A 19,984-nucleotide genomic window follows, 5' to 3' on the forward strand; every position below is an offset into this window, starting at 1 on the left:
TAAAATACTTCTATCATTTAATTGAAGTTTTTCAGTTTAGGGGTTACTTGAATACCACAATTAACAAGACTGGCTTGGAGGAACTCTTTAATTTTCTCTTCTAGAAGTTTTTCAACAGTATCCTGACACTTGAATACAAGAGAAAGTGAAAAATGTCCTGTAAGCAACTCCATTAAAACATCAGTTAATCAGACCCAAAGTAACTGACATGAGAGGCACGGGTAAAGAACAGAAAAGGCTTTATTAGGGTAGACAGATTTTATTGTTGCCACTGTACTGGGAAACTCACTGTAATCTCAGTTCAGGTAACATTCAATAGAGAGTAACTCCCAATGTCTTGGGTCAGTAGGTATCAATGCCACGCTAAGTTAGGATATGTTCCTGAACAGACTACAGAAGATTCGGATATGCAAAACAGTTTATATTAAAACAAACAAAAAAATAAATCTGGTTTTTAAGATTGTCACTGGATATTTACTGCTTTGTACATGTCCCACCCCTTTCATTTCCTTTGCAACCCAACAGAGCTAAATGAAAGAAAAATCTTAAAAACATATTTCTCTGTTATTTGTTTTCTAGTAAGGCAATGAAATCTTCCTTCTAAAATAAAGCACTGGGAGTTTTTCAGTGTTACCTTTTCACCAAGAGGACAAGCTGTATCCAATATTGGGAACAGTGTCATCACTTTGCCACAGAAGTGGCCTTTCTAGTCTGGGGGATCCAAAATTACGTTGTGACCTCTGTAATCCCCATTTTCTGTTTCTGATTATCAGTCTTAATAGTTTACAGGAGCAGGCCATCAGTGAGATGATCAGAAGCAGCTCTTTTTCAGTAATCATCTTGCTCTGAGATGCTTTCTAAATGGACCTGTCAGAAGCTTTCTTTTATGGCCCAGTTGAGCACTATGCACAGATTCACAATAAGTGACTGTTCTCCCCTATGACTGTTACTCTTCTGTGCAAATAAACAGTGGCTTCCCAGAAAAAACTGGAGCAGTTCACATTCAAAGTGATTAGTACCATGTGCATTTTATAATGTACTTGAGAACAGGTCCAGGACTCTTAAAGAGTACTGCAAAAGGTACAAAAATCTCACAATACATGTTCGTGGTTTCTTTCTGTATCAGCGGCAAATTGGATTGATATATTATTTTTTTTGCTTAAAAAGAGCTGAACAGAAGAGCATGGTCCCTGCTAACCAGAGGGAACAAAAATATCCTCCATGGCTTCCTAGATCTTACAATTAAAGAAAATATGCAGGGGGGGAGTTACTGCATACATTCACTATTAGAATGGAGGAGCATAATTGGGGAAAAAGAAAATAAATCTGTAACTGACATTTAAGAATATTTTCTCCTTATTCAACTCCAAACAGAGCATTGTAAATATTGTACTGAATTTAAGAGGTAACTTGATTCTTTATCTTTTAGCTTCTAATAATATAAGCAGCAAGATGTGGTTCTAGATAGGAGAGGGTCTTGTTTTGTAGCAGACTGGCATATCTCTTGTTCTGAGGGCTTGGGCAGATTATTTCCCCACTCACACACCATCCACCCTGAGCTGTTCTCCTCTACCGCCCCCATCCATCCCTGGGTGAAAGTGGTGTACAGCTGCTGCCTACCTGATCTTGTGCTATTCCATGTGCTCCAAAGAGGCAGATGTAGCTGAACACAGAAAGGATAATCTTACATGTACTGCATTATCTGTTTAAAACAGGCTAATTAACATAGTATGTAATTAATTGGTGAGCAAGACTATTATTGTTTTTTACACTAGAAGAAAAATCCTTCTAGAGTAAGTCTGCTTATCCTTACCTGGAACAGTTTTGATGGGAAGCATAAGCCACTTGTAGCTTACAAAGCACAGGGAGACTCTCTGAATTTAAAAACTCACAAGGTGGAAAATACCTCAGCTGATAACTCATACTCTGTAAGTTCATGGTTTGATATCCAGCCCCCCATGTTTGCAGGATTATCTTTAGTGTGACGCTCTTATAGCACAGACCATTGACCTGTATAAAAACATGGGAGGCAGAAACGATCCCAGTACGTAGGGAATTATATTTTACTACTAGAAATACCACTTTAGTTCTTAAATTTCAACTCTTCAACTTCTCAATGTTTTGGGGGAGCAGACAATAATCCTACAGAATGAGGGAAACACGGTTTGAGGAGTCTTAAATTGGTACGTTCATAACAGAATTATAGCAGTATCTCCTTTAAAAATTGACATGAATATGAATGATATGAATGATGATTAATCCTTATGTATTGTCTGGACACAGAATGAAAACAAATGCAGGTGAAATATTCAGAAACCTCAAAATCAGATTAGGACTGTAAAATGTGCAAGCAAAAAGGATGATCAAAGGACTGAGTGTGAACTAAAGCTTAAGACCTAAGAACTCCAAAGTTTTTATTGATGTGACAACATCTGTTTGAAGAAAAATAAAGTTAAGGAAATTTACAAGAGGATAAACTTCCAAGCTTCCACAGATTTCATAACAAAACACATTCATGAATCAGTGAACCACAGCAATAGTAAGGCCCTACCAGTCTTGCAGTCTGATTTAAACTTGGAGCAGGAAGGAGGGAGGACACTTTGATTCAAGTCAGATGGGCTAGGGTGTCAAATTCAGTGTTCTGCTCACTTTGTAAGAGTAGCCATTTGTATTTGGATGGGCATTTAACTAGATTGTGGTAGCTTTACATTAAGCCAAACCACCAAAAATTGAGCAGTAATTGAGGACAGGAAATAGAAAATCTAAGTAATACTAGATCTTTTTTTTTTTTTTTTTTTTTACAAAACCAAGGGCATACTGAACAAATCTGAGAAGCATTTCCAACTGTTTGAAAACCTGCAGATAAAACAGTATCCCATTCAAGGCATGAGTCAGAGCCTTTTAATGGTACCTGGAAAAATTCTCTCCATCTGTTGAGGTTAGGACTTATGTTGTAGCCAGTGGCTTAATGGATCTGTGATTTCCAAGCTCTGGAGTCAGATCTGGTGCTAACAGCATCTTCATCAGTGGTGGAGGTAGCGACAGCTGAAGGAACAGGCTGTGGCTTTTCCAGTGGATTTTGAAGTTTTGTTTCTGAAATGCTAAATTCCATCCTGGGCTCTTTCATCTCCACCACAGGTGCAAAAAACCAGTAATGCTAATTCCAGCAATCCCGATCCTATTTCATATGCAGAAATTAACCCAAAGGCAAGTAATAAAAATGCATACATCATCCCATTCAATTATTCAGCAGTTTTGCAGACATACCAGAAAAAAAACTAGCTTTCAATATAAAAATTGTCTATGAAACAGTCTAACTTGAATTTTTCTCCATGGATCATAATTCCACATGTGCTGCTGGATCTGTTGAAGAGGAGAGAAAAATGAACATTCTGTTTCCAGCTGCCTCAATTGGCAGATTGGTTTGAAAATTAGTACATAAACCCCAAAGACTTGTTCTTTGCAAGGTTACCAGTGATTGAAATACAATTCACACCCATTCTGTATAGTGGCACTTTAATTAAGGATTACGATAAGGCCAAGGTTGTAAAATTGCAGGAACAATGAGGGTCTTTAACAGAACTGGTTCAAGCATGCAATATAGCTCTCTGTTCTCTAGGTTTCAGAAGCAGGTGAAGTTACACCGGCCTTGCTCACCAAGGTCTTTCTGTCCTATTAAAATATACATTATTTAACAGCTCGTCCATGCAAGCCTTTGCATGGTGCAAGCGTACAGTGAGCAAGTATGCAACTTAACACTACTCCAGAGAGATAGGAAAAAACTCAAAGTAGGGAAACAGCTTGAAAGATTACCATGTGTGTGTTGTCCTGGCATCTCAGCTGGTATTCCTGTTTCTTTTTCTTTCTGGAAGAGGCTTTGGAGCTGTTTGATTTCTTGATCATAGTCCTGCCATTCTGGAACTATACGCATTGCTGCTTGCAACTTGGGCTCTTTGGTCATAGGGTTATTACACTGCAAACAAAACATAAGAAGTGTTCAGATGCTTAATATGTAAAAAAAGTTCTTTTACTGAACGGAGGTATGCTTCACCCTGGTGGAATCCCTCTGTGGTTGATGAACCACACATGTCTGTGTTGGGCTGGAGTACAGTGTAAAGTCTCTTTCCAAATTGACAATAATGCCACTGCTCCAAGTAAGAGAAATATAGAAGCTAAAGGGAAAAAAAAAAATGAAGTGCTGAGAACATTTAGGTAACAGTACAGGTGCCTAGGTCTGAGGTGGGGAAGTGCCTCTAAAATTGGTCATTGTATTTCATTGTGATATAAGACTGAGGGAGCCATACTGCACTTACCAGATCAATGGTTTTTGCTCTCTTCTTTGAGGAATCATCACACCATGTTTCACACCACAGCCACTCCTGTGGCAGTGATTTAATTGGCACCTGGTGGATCATGTTGTTCGGCAAATCCTGGTGTGAAGAATACGAGTTAGTAACAGTGTGCGCAGGGTACAATGTGGGAGGAACAACCTCCAACCAGATAGTATGGAGAAGTTTAACTTTTGTAGAGAGTGATGATTTTTTTTTTTTTTTTTTTTCATTGCAAATAAAAAGTGATGAATCAACATTTCATTCCATTCCAAAGTCCTTGGGGAAAAATCTGCATACTATAACTCTTAATCTTATTTTGTTGTTATTTAGCAAACAGTATTAAAGCAGTAATATTAATCTAGTATCAAACCTGTACTGAACCAGTTAGGAAGACTGTTCCTAATTGATTAAAACCACTGTGTTGTTTTTATCATCTGCCACAGTATAAGCCTTATTTTAGTGTTAAGTCAGTGCATAGTAAAGTACTTGGAGCTGGATAGCTCAAGAAACAAAGCCAGTTGTGTTATGTATTTGTCCTGAAGTATACTGGAAAATTTGATAGCCTTAAGACATTTAAGGGGAAGGTGTTGTTTCCACCCAGCAGTTACATTTGATGCTATCAGTAACTGCTACTGGCATCTGGTGGTGATTGAAGTTTGGCCAGGAAAGGAGAGGTCCCAATCTGCCATTATACCCCATAAAGCAAAACAAACCCAATAAAAACACACCTGATCGAGGTTGGACAGACTGTTAGGATCCTGACTAAGACCCTGATACTGTCCTCTGAGTCGATCTCCAGCTGCTATCTTTCTGAACTTCTTCAGATCCACAACATACAGAGCACTACATGGAGATGATGCAATTAGTAATGACATTTGACTGATGGGTAACTTACTGCAGCCCCAGTAAACCCCAAGATACAGTATGCTAAAACAATCTCTTGGTAGCAGTACATCAAATTATCTAAGACAAGGGAGGAAAGCAGTTCTAACAAGGTCATGGCACGTACAAAAAGAAATTCCAACAAATCTATCTTAGCTTTGCTGTCATGCAGTCCCTTCTTCCAACATTTGTTATTAACAAATGAAGATGTCTGGTTAGTTAACACTTCAGTTCTTCATCTGTAAAAGTTGTAGCGTACTGAAAGTGACTTCAGTGCCCCTAGTGCTTCAAATGGACCATAGGCAAAGGAACCTTGAAGAGGCAACAGTAAGCAACAAGTGGTTCACTGCAGCGTTGTTTTCACCTCAGCTAGTTTTCTGCTAGTTCTAAGCAGTAGCAAAAGCTTCCCCCCTCTATTTGGTAAAAATGGAATTCTTCAGTACCTGATGTGGTATTTTCTTCCAGCTAAATGACTTGCCCAGTATCCCGATTTCCAGAACCTGTAGCCATCCATTTCTCTTCGACTGTCACAGAATGGAGTATATCCGTAAGGAGCACCATCTAGATTGAAATCCCGTAATTCCTTTAAATCTGTGCGCACAATCTGAAGGGTAAAGGACATTTTGTTTAGAAGGTAGAAGCCAATCACAAGTTAGTTTGAAATGCTGGTCAGGATTTAATTCAAACTGAGCAAACAGTTACAGGAAGAATTACCCATTATACTCTGCAGTCTTTTGCATTGTGTGTATGTAGTACAGAAACAGCACAAAAGGTGTTTAAAGCTGCCCTTACAGTTGGAGAAACTAAAATAGAGCTTAAAATAAACTGACAGGGGTTGGTTTGACAACTGGAGTGCCAAATTATTGGTTAATAACCAGCAAGAATTCTCACTATATATGAACTCTGTGATCCTTTGTATCCTTTACTCTTGGAAAGTTTGCAAACCCTTCAGGGATGAAGGCTTTTTCATGTCTTTTTGACACAGATGATGTGGCAGTAACACTACTTTAAAAATACCACTCTGGTGGGGAAAAAACCCGTTAATATCTCTTCTATAAACACAGCAAAAAGTGTGTAAAATGAGAACAGCACAGATGAAAATTTATCCTAGGTGAGACTTTAGTGTAAGTTGTAATGGTTTTAACTGACAAGGGATCACACTGTACATATGCCAAGACACCTAAGGCATTTTATACTTAGGTGCTGATAATCTGTACTTCTCAGTTTCATGTATCTTTCTGAAGGAGTATTTTTGGCAGCTCTCATGTGCATGTATCCTGTACTTTCAAACCGTGCAGGCAGTAGTAAGCACATACAAAGCCTTACACACACCATTTGCTTTGCAGCGGAATAGGGCTTCATGCATAGGGGATTTGCCTTCTCACTCCTCTGAAAGCCACTCAAGTCTGGCCAAATGGAAAGCAGTGGGGTGGGAGGGTGGTTGGTGACTTAGGAAAATACTGTATGTGGTAAGTGAGCTGCAGGCTGGGAGAACAGTCACAACTGGAAAAATGGAAGGGTGAAATAAGAATCTATTTGGCAAACTAGCTGGAATCACAGTGAGTGAATGAGGAACCAGACAAAAGAAAAGGACAGGCCAACAAAACCAATCTTTGTGGGAACAAGCAGGAAAAACAACACTCACTGAAGCATACTATAGTTACAGAATCAACCTTCAATCGTGCCTGCGAAGGGCTTGAACTTGCAACCTTTCCAATAACAGAAATTGTACTCAAGAACATACTGTTCTTAGAGAAAAAAGAAAATATCAAGTAATTCCAACCTCTGTGTTACCTGATCAGCATCCACAAACAGGATTTTATCAACAGCTAACGGGAAGAGCACATCTAGAAAGAGGATCTTGTAACCCCAGATGATGCGCTGCTTCTCTGTTTGCTGATGTAGCCAGCGTGGCCATTTATACTGGACAAGCTCATACTGGAAATTATACTTTTTTGCCATGTATGGGATGAACTCCTGCAGAGGGAGGGGGAAAAAAGTAGCTTATCTCAGTTCTTTGTTCCTCTGCAGGAAAAAGAAAAGTGCATTACAAGAGATAGACTTCTGTTCTATAGTAAGGCATAGAACATTAGAAAATGAAATACCGTGAAGAGAAACTACAGTTTCATTCTTAGTTCAAAGAAAGACATAACCCCAAACTGAAGAATCGGTACAAATTGTAAAGCCAACTACCAGCAGACAACTAAATATTTTGGCATTTTGCCCCACACAATTACTTATGAGCCATTTTATAGTGATCCACAGATCAGTTTAAAAGAATGCATTACTCAAATCATAAAATTTCACAGATGGGAAACTGTTATTTAGGGCTCTACAAAGCAGTGTAAATGGGAATAATAAAATGAGAGAAAATAATTGGAGAAATTCTTTACTAGAACTGGGCTCATGGTCATAGCAGTTGACATTCTCATCTGTGAGGCTTCCTCTGACACTGGGAGAGTACAGGTTTAGCCAAGGGATGCTGGCACAACACAGCCATTAGGAAGGGAGGAGGTCAGTGTTTTGTTGCACCACTGCAAGAGGTGACTGACAACAGCAGTCACAGCGCAGCCCATGGTTGAAGCAATAGGGACATTGCCAGTTACTTCCCCTTGAGTTCATGCCGAACATGTGAGATCCTCTCAGAAATGCTATTTCCTAATATTGAAAGTTGCAATCTCTTCACATCCATTTACCTCTGGGTTCTGTTTTGAATCCTGCTGTTTATTTTATGATGTCTCACATATAATCCATAAGTATTTTCAGGTATACTCACTAAGGGCCTACATCATTTTCTACCACGCACCACTCACATAGTCTTGTCAGCCTGAAACATGGTTTTAATGTCTCTTACGGAACTGCCTCCACACCTGGTCACAGGCCTTGCTTTGCTGGTAGGTTTTTTCCTACCATCTTTCAACCTTTACATATTAGATGTAAGTTTATAGCCCTGAATTTCATCTTAAAATCTACACCTTTATTGTGTGAGTTCCAATTCTTTCAAGCATGATTTTCCTAATATGTGGTCTTCTCTTAAATATTTACCTGCAGCATGAGTCTACTGTCAACCTGTCTTATTTCTCACAGCTTTCTAGACAGAGTTGCCAGCTTACACGAACTTGATTCTTTGTCAAAATAGAAGGTATACAGACAGGTAACTGTACATGTGTTTACACAATAGTATGTTGCAGAGGTTGCAACTTAAAAACAAAAAGCTTTTCCCCACCACAGAATAAATTTCTAATGAGTTACAAACCTTGAATGTAGGTGATAAGTAGTTCTTCAGAAACCAAAACTTTAAAGGGGTCTTGGTGTGCTTCAGCACAGACAACATCATTATGCTGTCAAAAGAAAAAAAAAACCAAAGCATTTACAGGAACAATTGCCAGAGATCAGCTCCGTAACAGACTACAAACTGCTGGTTTACTAGACTGAGTTACGTGACGGGTAACTTGATCTTCACACATGAAGAAAAAGTGGGTAGCTTCAGCCTATTGCAGATTGCTTAGTTTTATCTCCAGAATAACTAAACCTCCCACAATTTTTTTATTTTAATGAGTCAGAGAATATGCAGCATGTTGGCTTTCACGGTCCTTTGAGAATGGAAGTTCTTTTCCAAAGCAACTATGACTTATTCTATAATATCTTAACAATACATTTGAATTTGGTTATACTGTAGTGAGAAAATGTAGGACAGCGACAATGCCGTCTATTAAACCAAGTCTGGTTTGAATGTATGAATGTTATGCAGAATCTGGAGGATTTCTGAGGTGCTCAAAAAGTTTTGGGGCTTTTTTATATTCTTGCAAATTCTAACCTTTCTTCTGTGGAAATCAGGGCACATTACCATTTGAGACCCCAGGACTCACCGTAGGAATCTTTCATACAGGTGTCCTGAAGCCACAGAGAATATGTTTAGTACATCGTCTTTATCCTGTTTCACATCTTCATTCTTTTGTCCTCCTGTGAATCCCCTGAAAGAATAAATGTATTTATATGAAGGACAAGATAGTAAGGGACAGCTATATAGGAAAGAGTGCAACAGATGATGAATTGCTACAATGTTGGTTTAATATAGTACAACTGCGGGGTTTGGTGTCGTCCCCCCACGCTGGTCAGGCTGTCCTCCACAAGGCAGAGTACTGCAGACACAGATGTGGAAGACCCAGTGGCTCATCTGTGAACACTTGCTCAATGGAAAGATTGCTGCCAGAGATGCAGCTCCTGGAAGTGAACGATGTTCACAGGCTCCCAACTAGCAGTGTGGATAAGGGAAGGCAAGCATGTGCAAAGCAATACCCCTGGTCTCTAACAGCAGAGGGGTCCTATGAAGGAATTCAAGCAGTCTTAATAGAGAGCTGTGGAATATCACAGATCTAACTCTATCATCAAATAGTTTTCCAGTTTCAAGAGAGTTGCAGGGTATCACTGAATTAGTTTTACCATTTGAGGGATTCCCAAAATCCAGATTCATTCTCACTGGTACCATCGCTTAGTAGATCTTCATTCATCATATCCAGTTTTTTCTGAACCTGTAAAGCATAATGTTGCTTTAGTGACTGGAACCACAACTGGTAAACAGCCATGGAGAGTATTATTTTGACACTGGCTCTGTTTGTATCCATCTGAATTCTGCCTAGTGAGCTGACAGGTAACCTAAGCTGCCTGGAGAATCAGATCAGAAAACTGGCATTTTCAGAACAGATGCCAAAGCTGTTTTCAGACACCAAAGGCATGTTAGTCTAGATGGTTAAAATGCTTTGCTAAGAGGTTCTTGGTGAGGGAGGCTGGCAAAGAAAAAACCTCAAAGAAACCAACAAATACTCCCCCACCTATGTTTCTAATTGGTATTACTGGCTACTGAGCCAGATGTACAATAACCATGACTTATCTATCAGTTGTCCTCCTTAATCTTTTCAGCTCTTGTTATCTGCTAGGCAATCCTAAAAGACAGATTACTAATTTATCTTTTAAATTCACCTTTTTATATATATATATATACTGTATTTTCTCCTTTTTTTTTTTTTTTTTTTTAATAATGTATTGCCAGATGAGTACAATTTATTTGTAACAGATAAAATACTGGCTCAGTAGATACACTGAATGTTTATTACCAGATATATACAGGACATAAAAAAAAGACTTTTCTCTGAGGCCACAAGCACAACAGAGTCAGTAAAACATAAGCATAATTGTTTCTCATGGGCATACAAATGCAACAGCAGCTACATGTCATTCTCTCCTGTGTCAAAAAACCAAAACCGTGTCTCCAGATAATTCTCTTATTATTGATACTGTGATGTGAATGTTGTGTAAAACTGCCTTAAGTGCATGTTTGTAGAAAGAGATCATCAGGCCTTAATCGAAGTTTCTTCCCCACTACTGGTCAAACAGTCTTTTTTAAGAGAAACTCTAGGGTTTTTAACTCACCTTCACTTTAATAATTTTGCTCTTGAAGTTGTTGAGAACAACACTAACTTCACTAGCTTCAGGTGGAGAGTCTGTGCCATCATGGCTGAAAACAGAGTAAAATACTGACCTTTACTACAATGCAGAAATGTGTTCTTTATTTCTTCTACACATTTTTCTACATGGTTTTAAGCCTTAGCATTGTAAACCAGGTTTGAGACGTGTGGCAATGTAACGAATACATGTATTTGAACATGCACTTCCTGGTTTTTTTAAAATGAATTAATTTTATTCATCTCACATAACTTGTTTAGTACGAAATGTAACTTGCTGTTCAGTTCACTACACTGTGGCAAGGGAACTGTTAAATTGACATCATATTACAATGCCTGCCTAGTTCAGAAGTTTCACAAGAGAAAGACTGAATTATTTCTTATACTGTCCTACCTGTAGATTCTGTAGATATCTTCAGATCTGCCCTTTCTCAGTCTTAGAGTCCATGCACCAGGATTGGCTTTTAACTGGAAGTAGCCCTATAAAGCAAAAAGAATATTTGTCAGTTTCCAGAAAAAGCAAATGTAGAAAAATGAGGGTTTAAGTCATGTATTTTGACCCACTGTTTTAAATGTGGAAATAGTTATTTGTAAGCCAGCTGATTAACATAACCTTAAGGCATTAAAACCCTTGAAAATCCTTAAAAACAGGAGAAAAAACCCAGAAGCTCTATTCAAAATCCTTGGTTTTTCCATCAGAGAGAGGTGTATGAAAAGTCCAGCATTATTTGATAGGTGAGAGAAAGTCTTCAGTGGATGTCGATGGGAACAGTGCAAGATTTCTTCTGCAAAAGCTTGCCTTCATGAGGGAGTGAGTGGATTTCAAAACACTCACTGCAGTGCATGAAAGGTCTGCCTACAAAACTAAATCTAAATGATTTTTGAAGCTCTACAGACTGGTATTTCATCTACAGCAGGAAACAGCAACATAATTCATATGTTACAGTTATCTTTTCTACAGAACTTCAGAAATTACAATGTGAAGTTCAAATTTTGTATACACATCTTGTTTCAGGTTCCAGATCTGAATGTTTTCTTCTGTGCTTTAGACTATTGCACCTATAGAAGATACAAACACTTGTAGTGATGCTTCTGTGTCCCGTCCAGTTTTGTATTGTGCATGCAATTCTATGAACCAGCCTGCTTTAAAAAAATAAAATATAATAATAAAATTATAAAGTAATAAAAAAAAATTCCAGGGCATGTTCATGGTCTCTTCATACCCCTTCGCAGTACAGACGCTGAGCTGAGGAAGAGGATTCCCACACACAGTGTTGTATATTGTGGTACATATGCTTTGGTTTAATTAATTAGAAAAAAAGACTCCTCTAAGCCATTAAGCTTTAGTCCTGAACATACGGTGAGATCACACAGAACAGTCATCTTCCTTTCTAAAGCAGGAAATATTACATCACTATAGGGTATGTTTTGGCTAAGAAACAGCACAGAGAACTAAAGAAAGAGAGTAGGTATTTTTAAATATTTATCATCGATGAACATTTTTTCCTTTTTCTTTAATACATTTAAAGATTCAAAAATAAAATAATAATAAAAAACCCCACAAAAGGCAGTTTACTTCAGTTTTTCCCCTAACATTACATATCAAGAATATATTCCAGTGGCTAACTTTCCTTGCCGTAACTTCAGTCCATTACCTCTCTCATTGCACAGTGCAGACACTGAAAACAGACTGATCCCTTATACAGCTGCATTACAATGGTAGCTGTAGGGAACAATCATACACTTGGATTTCCATCACATTTCCTCAACTAAATAAAGCCATTCCCATTCTTTCACACTTCCTTTATTTTCTAGAATGTCAACTATTCTTGCTGACTCTCTCCATGTGTTCCATAGCTCTGCTGAAGAAATGGGTTCCAAAACAAGACAGCTGGCCACTTGAGGCTTACAGTACCAGAGTGCATGGTCTGAGGACTACCCTGTCTAGAAAAACCCAGAACTCTCTGACCTTCCCTGGAAAGAAGTTGCTAAAGAATATCTGCATCCTCCAAAGATACTTCAGAAGATCCTTCTTGGCAAGCTGCAGGGAAAGGAGTACATCTTGAAAAAGGTAAGAAACAAATAAGTACAATGCAAGGTTTTAGACATCAGTGTTGGGAATGATGTGTTTCCAATATATTTGCAAGCAGCTGTGGAGTGTAAGTAACACTACATATCCATAACCCACTTATACTAGAAAATACTTGATAGCTTATGCAAGTGATTGTGCTGACTCGAGGACCAGTTATTTGCTGCCAGTTTCAATTGCATGCTTACCAAGTTGGCCATAACAATGGTATCAACGATGACAGGAGTGGTTGAAGTTCCCAGTGTAAACTGGAGTCCCCGAGGGGGCTGTCCAGTAGTAATATCATAGCAGTGTCCTTCCAGAAGCAGATACTCCAATTCATATTCTGCAGCTACAACATTATCCACCTGTCAGGAAAAGATCTGCTGAATTCAGCATAGCTCAAAAGTGCGAATTTTTAGTGATTCAGTTACTCTCTAAAATAGCCACAGTAATTAAATAACACTTAATTTTACCAGCATAATTTTATTAAACAAATACCTAAAAAGCCTCAAAGAACTCCGCTCCTTCAAGTGACAGACTTTACACGCACATTGTTAAGAGTCTCCCTGACCAAAAAGAGTTGAATCTCAACTGGTGAGATGCTAGGGTAAGAAAAGAGAAGGACTGTTGCTCTGTTTTACTATTTATATTTTAAACATTTATTGGAGAATGTAGTCAAGTTGAGTGATCGGTCCGGCATCTCATAAAAAGTTATGATGGGCTCCAGGACTTTGAATCTAAACCTGTTTAAGCTAGTCTCATCTAGTATTTATCATCTGAAATAAACATTTTTTTTGCACTGCATTACTCTTTACAGAGTGCCAGGGTACTCTCAGAAATACCAATTCCTTTTTTCCTACATGAAAAAGTGCCAAGAAAAGTAAAGAAAAAGCAAAAAAAAATCCCAAACCCAAACCAGCTTGGGTCCCTAACAGGCTAAATTCAGCTGCAGCCTGAGGCCACTACATAACCAAAACAGCAGTCTGATCTCAAAAAGCATCTTCTCCCGTTGCACATCCAAAATGACAGTTTAATTGCTACAGCACCAACAGACTGCATATTAGGAATTAGAAATTGTGCACCTGCAAAAGTAAAGCTACTGTTTATTTGGAGGCTTTGGATGGTACTTTGAATGCCTGAAGCATTTAATCTCCCTCTCTCTCAGTTAATCTAGGACAGGGCATGGGAGTCAGGCTTGAAACGCGTAGTATATCAGCCATTTGGTGGTTCATTTATGGCTTTACACTTAGGTTAAGAGATGAAAAGCAAAAAAAACCCTAAACCCAAACAAAGCTAAACAAGAAAAACAAACTACACATGAACAAACACCTGATTTCCTAAATTTTGGAGTAACTAGTACAGGATTAGTAATATCAGACTGTACCACTATACTGCATCATATTCCCAAACGATACCAGAGAGATGCAAAAGTAAGAGGAGACTAATAATATAATGTTCAGTGAGAAAGTAATGCACCTTTGTAGTGACCACAAGGTTGTACAGACTGTTGCTTTTCAACAGGCCAGTTTTAAAGGGTTTGACAATCTCATCACACATGCAGCAGAGTATTTTCTGTACTGCAGGCCCATGCAGCCAGGGCCTGTCTTGGCAGACAAAGCCCGGGGCTGACTGGTTTGGGAGCCTGAACTTCCCTCTCACCTCTAGAGGTGGTTCCTCCAGGTCAGGGTTGAGGCATACTGGTGGGGAAGCTTGTCCTGCCACTGCCCATGCCATACCCATTCTGCAGATAAAGAGAGGACTTCAGCCTCCAGAGCTGTCAGTCTGGCATCTTTTGAATATGCTGGATTATACCATTTAAAATTACTGGGTTTAATATATATCTCTCTCTCTCTCTATCTATTTATCTCTATGTATCTGCAGTTCTTCAAGGGCAATGAAATAATGGCTTATTTCAAGAGAAAAGGCTATTTGATGGCCTTATTTAATATGTATTATTGTAACATTGCAACATGAAGTCCAAAATTTTCTACTTTGCATCACATGTGGATTTTCTAATTTTGAATTGTTTTTAGTGCCCATTATGTTAGCGTAGTGCATTTTGTAACCACTGACTAGACCACTATTTCTAGAGCTGAAAACTAACCTTTTACTATTAACTGCTAACTTTAATGATTATTAGCACTGAATTACCCATCCCATTAAAGATTAGTGAAAAATCATCAACTTGTACATACAGATGTTCTTCTTTTTAAGGTCATTTTTCTGCTCAACATCAGCCCCTTCAATCTTTCTTTCCTTGTTATCTTATCCCTATGTACTTGGGGCAGCACTGCCCAGATCAGTACTCTAATAGTCTAATTCAAGGACTGTTCTGGCAGCACTCAGCTCCTAAACCTACTGCAATTGAGTGGATTTCTGCTAAGCCAGTTTTACTGTTTTATTGATACTGCATATCCTTTTGTGGGCCACAGGAGTGTTTGCCAATAACAAAAGCTGTGAAGGTGAACAGGGAGCTAAAACCAATTTGGTGGCTTCTCAGAGCAAGGGAAAGTAAGTACAATTTATTTTCTGGAAGAGGACTTAGATCTTACTTCAAAATTTCTAAGAAGGTTTTAAAAACAACAGCTTATTTTTAGCTGTGACATGAGCTGTAGAGAGCTCTAATCCCAAAAGAATTCCTCAACTAATAAATTGAAAAAGTTATATAATGCCCAAAGAGTTTCTTTGTTTCTAGTTCAGAACACTGAAATGTTATATACACACTCAAAGCATCTGTAGGACCTGCTTCAAGCCTACAGTATTTTTCAACCTGTAGTTCTGGCATCCATGAGTAATTGAGAATAGTGAACTTAGGTTTACCTGCCTCCCACCTAGAAAACCTGTAGGGATCTGCAAATGTAAAAGGTGTTAATATCCAGAGTTCTATGTTCAGTAGCATTTTAAAACTCTACATTTCTTTCCCCAAAAAATAAGCTCTGGAAAGACACCATTTAAATGCAGTAATAGGAACACGTTGATTTCTCTTACCTCCACTAAGTAAATATTATCAAGGTCATATGGGGTTCTGACAGATTCCACCATCCAGCTTTCAGGAGTATTTAGGTTTAAAGTGAACAGTGGAGACTGGGGCATGTCCAAAAACTTGGCAATTGGTCCTGGAGCAAAGTTGTTATCTGCTGTGAAAGAAATCTCTGGCTCCAAAACATAGCGATAAAAGCTGAAATTTCAGAAAGAAAATGTTAGAACATATTTCTGCCAAACTTTGTAAATACTTCACTCTCACTGAACTTGCCAATGGCATCAGCTTTCCCAGAACTCCAGTGTCTCCAAGGCTTTGTCCAAAGCAACACAGGTTGTGCTGACCTTAGAACAGGTCACAGTGTTCATCTTGAAGGACCAAACAGAATGTGCAAGACTCAACCATTAAGATTATTAAGTTATCTATATATATAAACAATAAAAAGCACCCAACTTGTAAACCAGCAGAATTACCTTGAGCTGTGCACAAATTCCCAGATTCTATATATATGATGCTATATATAAACAAGCTCAACACGGTTATTGAGATGTCCTGTAAGATGCCTGACCATGTTTCTGTGCTTGCACATTCCAATAGGTTTTTCTCTCTCTCTCTTTTTGACCCTGGCATTGCTTACCTTTTCAGTGGCATGTCAGAAAGCCTGGACTGGCAGTTCATAAACACTCTTAGGTTCATATTTATCAATTGGTTCAAAACCTGAAGCAATGAGAAAAAGACATCCCTTAAAATGCTAACTAGAAAAGCTGACCACTGTTTTTATAGACAGGACCTCCAGGAGGCATGTTACCTGCTCATTCTCATTGTCTCTTCTCATTATTTGCTTACCACACCCAACTTTAAATTGGTGGGTTTAAGAAGAACATCTGCCTGCTCCCTCACATTGCAGGCATTCTTTTTGAGAGACTTTCCTCCTCAAGAACAGAGTCACTGCAAACTAAACTGTTAAAATGGTGGAACTAAAAGCTATCTAGACAATATCCAAGCATCATCTTGTTCGTGTGTAGTATAGTGTAATTGTATTTTTCACTAACAAATGTATTGTGCAACTCAGAGGCACTATTAGAAGGCCACTGATCACCACCCAGTCAAGGAGGAAGACACACATTCCAAAATTTCAGAACTGAGACAGCTTTCTGAAATGGCCATAAAATGCATCACAACACTGCATACATACCAGAAGTAACGGAGCAAGTCTCTGAGCATCTCTGGTCACAGGATCAACTATAGCCACAACATCAAAGTATGTCTCCCCCTCTTTTGGTCTCAGTTTAACTGCACTAAACAGAAGAAAAAATAATTTTAAAGTATCAAACGTATGGATAAACATAGGAAAAACTCTGTCCAGCTCATTCTGAAGTCAAATTACTTCCTAAATGCTATGTGCTTTCTGAAACTAGATAGAGAAAAAAATACATATATACATGTATAGAGATAGGTAGATAAAATTAATTTCTGGAATCTCACTGTGCCCTGAAAACTGCTGGAAACTTTCCTATTGTTACTTGGACTTTTTTATTATTTTTTTAAGTTAAATGGAACATAAAACAATGGGAATGATAACAGACAAGGAGAAGCATATTGCTCAGCAAATGCCAGTAATCCTATACCTGTATCGTTCTTCAAAATAATGATATTCAATCCTTGACTCTCCTTTTGGTTGAGCAGAAAGAAGAGCGTCCACTTTCATTACCAAGTCACTTGCACTGGAAAGAAAGAATGGGGGCAGGGGAAGGTTACAGATACTCAGAACATGTGGCTACTTCTGCCAGTTAGCAGGGAAAGAGAAGGCAGACTGAATTCAGATACACAAGCTAACACTTCTGCCACACCTCTCTACACAAGCTCTGAAGAACTGAACATACTTGGGGTTAATCTACCATTAATTTAAACAGGTTGCTGCCTTATTACTAAGAGTACCAAGGGGGGTTTAACTCTGTGACAGTTACAGAACAGCTGATATTTTAGGGGTCAGCCATGCTACAGGCACTGCATTCCTGAACTTCATCAACCTCTCTTAGACCTATGAGTCTTTCAGATCAAACTTGTGTTTCACAGCAGTCTTCCCATTTCACACTGCAACTCTAAGAGCTAGGAAGCAACCCTGTATGTTGTGGTGAAACTTTTGAGCAAGAGGGGTCCTATCACTAAGAAGAGATTTAATTACTTCTGACAACTTCCTCCTTTTAATTATTCCCACAAATTTTCAGTCTAATATTTTAAGAATACGTTTTCAAGATTAAATACAAAACCTCCTGAAAGTTCAATGAAAATTGATTTGTACATCATAGCTTTGCCAAGAAGTAATGCTGTAACTTAAAGGTCTGTCAGCTTTTCCTGAATTAATTAAGTCTCTCAGATTTACAGTGACAGGTGACTTAAATCACCTGTCCAGAGCGTACTTGATAAAGCTTCCTCCAGGAGGCAGAAAGTCACATTATCAGAGTACCACCACTTTTTTGTAAGCCTCCTCACATTTACTTACAGATCTTCTTCAAATCCCAGCTGCTGAATCTGAGATTTGATTTTCTGTCCTGATGTCTTTAGTATGATATTCTCAAGGAGATGAAAATCATCCTGATTGAACATCTCACCATCCTCTAATGGGCCAATAATCTACCAAAAAAGCAGAATCAGCATTATTAGGTAAAGGCTACACTGAAAGAAAATTCAAAGATGTATTAAATAAATATTCCAGCCCAGTACCGGTGGGTATTAACTGTTTAGGCTGGTATTAATGTCAGTGGCATCAGAGTTTAACAAATAAGTGTAACTGTTTAGAGCCAAAAATGCCAGACTTAGGCATAAAATGCACACTTAAAACTTACACTGAGTGCTTGGTTTGCAAAAGTTGGGCATATTAAATTATACTTGCAATATTACCAGGCCAATGCCAGCAGTCCTGCAAGACTCCAGCAAATCTTACTCCTCTAGCCTTCAGAACCTAAAAGCTACCTAGACAATTCTTGCTATTTTACTAATGAGAGAAAAAAGAATACCATAACTCATCACTTGATTTTTTTAACCCATTGAAGTATACAGTAACCACTGGAACTTAGGGCTTTTTCCCCCTAACTAGGAAGCAGAATACAAAAGAAAACTTAATGCTGTACACAGCTAGGTTTCATTACTTGCAGTGAAATACTACTGTAACATCATTTGCTTAATCTAAAGCTAAATCTATTGTAAAAAGAGCCAGTTGAAGAGACCATGGCACCCTGGTCAGGACCAGACAGAGCAGCGTTTTTGCCCAATGAACTGAAGCAGCAGAGTCTTTGAAATTTATCATCCCTTTCCACCCCTGGACTCAATTTACTGCGAACATGAAAGCAACTCTGTTATTGAGAGATCTGAATTTATACAAAACACCAACAACTAACTGCGCACAGTACAAAGAATAGGTCATGCAGATCTGAATAAATCAAACTGGAAGCAGTCCTAAAGACTGATGAGACCCACAGAAGGCTGAGACAGTGTGTCTGATCCCTAGACCCTGTAGGTCTGCTTCTTTCCCACATGTGCAATATCTCTTTTATTGTCTGGTGATTGAGCTCACCCTTCCATTGCTGATCACAGCCCTCTGCCCCTTCTTCAGCTTTAGAACATCTCTGCAATATATAGCATGGGACAGAATAAAATCCACCTTGGGAGATTCAAAGGCTTCTTTGAAAATATTGGTATCCATACCCTGAAAAAAAAGAATACTTCACATTGAAACGGGAAGAAAGGTACAACTTTGCACACTTCGTTTAAATGCACCTTTTTTGTTTCCATTCACAAACATCTTTTTATCTTGCTAAAATTTATCCTCGGGCCCTTTTCTTTGGGGTCTTACACCTTAATTCTTGCCTGTCACCTTCAAACATTATCCCAACTTCTGACATGAAGGGCCACAGCCCTAGTAATTGTTGCTACTTAGACCAGTTGTTCCATTCTTCTGTTCTTAAGTGATTCTTGCCCCTTTTAAAACCTACTTTTAGAAATACAAGTTTTTTCCTCAGCTTTTAAAAAATATTATAGTTTTCTCTTAAACACCCCTCTCTCCTCCCCAAGAAACAACTGACTCGCTTCAGTAGATCCCTGAATCTGCATTCCTGTTCACTTTTCAAAGTTACACAGTTTTCATGTTTATGAGGATTTTCAGATGGACTGTTTTGTTTAGGTAAGTTTACCTTTCAGAACAAAAAAAAGAACAGCAGCAAACCCAACAGTGTTACTCTCTCCTGTTGCTGCATCTTTT

The 19,984-nt window shown here is 38.5% G+C and overlaps 1 protein-coding gene across 7 annotated transcripts in view; it reads right to left on the reverse strand.

The window, feature by feature from the left end:
- Window positions 1–222: 222 nt before the first annotated feature.
- UGGT1 (UDP-glucose glycoprotein glucosyltransferase 1) overlaps window positions 223–19,984 on the reverse strand; it is a 44,994-nt gene continuing 25,232 nt past the window's right edge. For 5 of the 7 annotated variants that reach the window (XM_030495912.1, XM_030495910.1, XM_030495907.1 and 2 more), the window contains 18 exons: window positions 19,301–19,432; window positions 18,230–18,360; window positions 17,355–17,450; window positions 16,922–17,024; window positions 16,364–16,443; window positions 15,735–15,924; window positions 12,953–13,111; window positions 11,070–11,155; window positions 10,644–10,728; window positions 9,657–9,745; window positions 9,083–9,187; window positions 8,470–8,554; window positions 7,008–7,190; window positions 5,657–5,817; window positions 5,060–5,174; window positions 4,314–4,430; window positions 3,814–3,973; window positions 223–3,363 (listed from right to left, as the gene is read on the reverse strand). In XM_030495912.1, coding sequence (XP_030351772.1) covers window positions 3,338–3,363; window positions 3,814–3,973; window positions 4,314–4,430; window positions 5,060–5,174; window positions 5,657–5,817; window positions 7,008–7,190; window positions 8,470–8,554; window positions 9,083–9,187; window positions 9,657–9,745; window positions 10,644–10,728; window positions 11,070–11,155; window positions 12,953–13,111; window positions 15,735–15,924; window positions 16,364–16,443; window positions 16,922–17,024; window positions 17,355–17,450; window positions 18,230–18,360; window positions 19,301–19,432 — 2,103 coding nt within the window. In that variant the 3' untranslated portion in view covers window positions 223–3,337. Of the gene's footprint in view, window positions 3,364–3,813; window positions 3,974–4,313; window positions 4,431–5,059; window positions 5,526–5,656; window positions 5,818–7,007; window positions 7,239–8,469; window positions 8,555–9,082; window positions 9,188–9,656; window positions 9,746–10,643; window positions 10,729–11,069; window positions 11,156–12,952; window positions 13,112–15,734; window positions 15,925–16,363; window positions 16,444–16,921; window positions 17,025–17,354; window positions 17,451–18,229; window positions 18,361–19,300; window positions 19,433–19,984 lie in introns of those variants that run through there. The other 2 variants (XR_003992877.1, XM_030495911.1) reach the window with 2 other exon arrangements.

This window comes from Strigops habroptila, chromosome 8, assembly GCF_004027225.2.
Source record: "Strigops habroptila isolate Jane chromosome 8, bStrHab1.2.pri, whole genome shotgun sequence".
In the NCBI taxonomy this organism is placed as follows: domain Eukaryota; kingdom Metazoa; phylum Chordata; class Aves; order Psittaciformes; family Psittacidae; genus Strigops; species Strigops habroptila.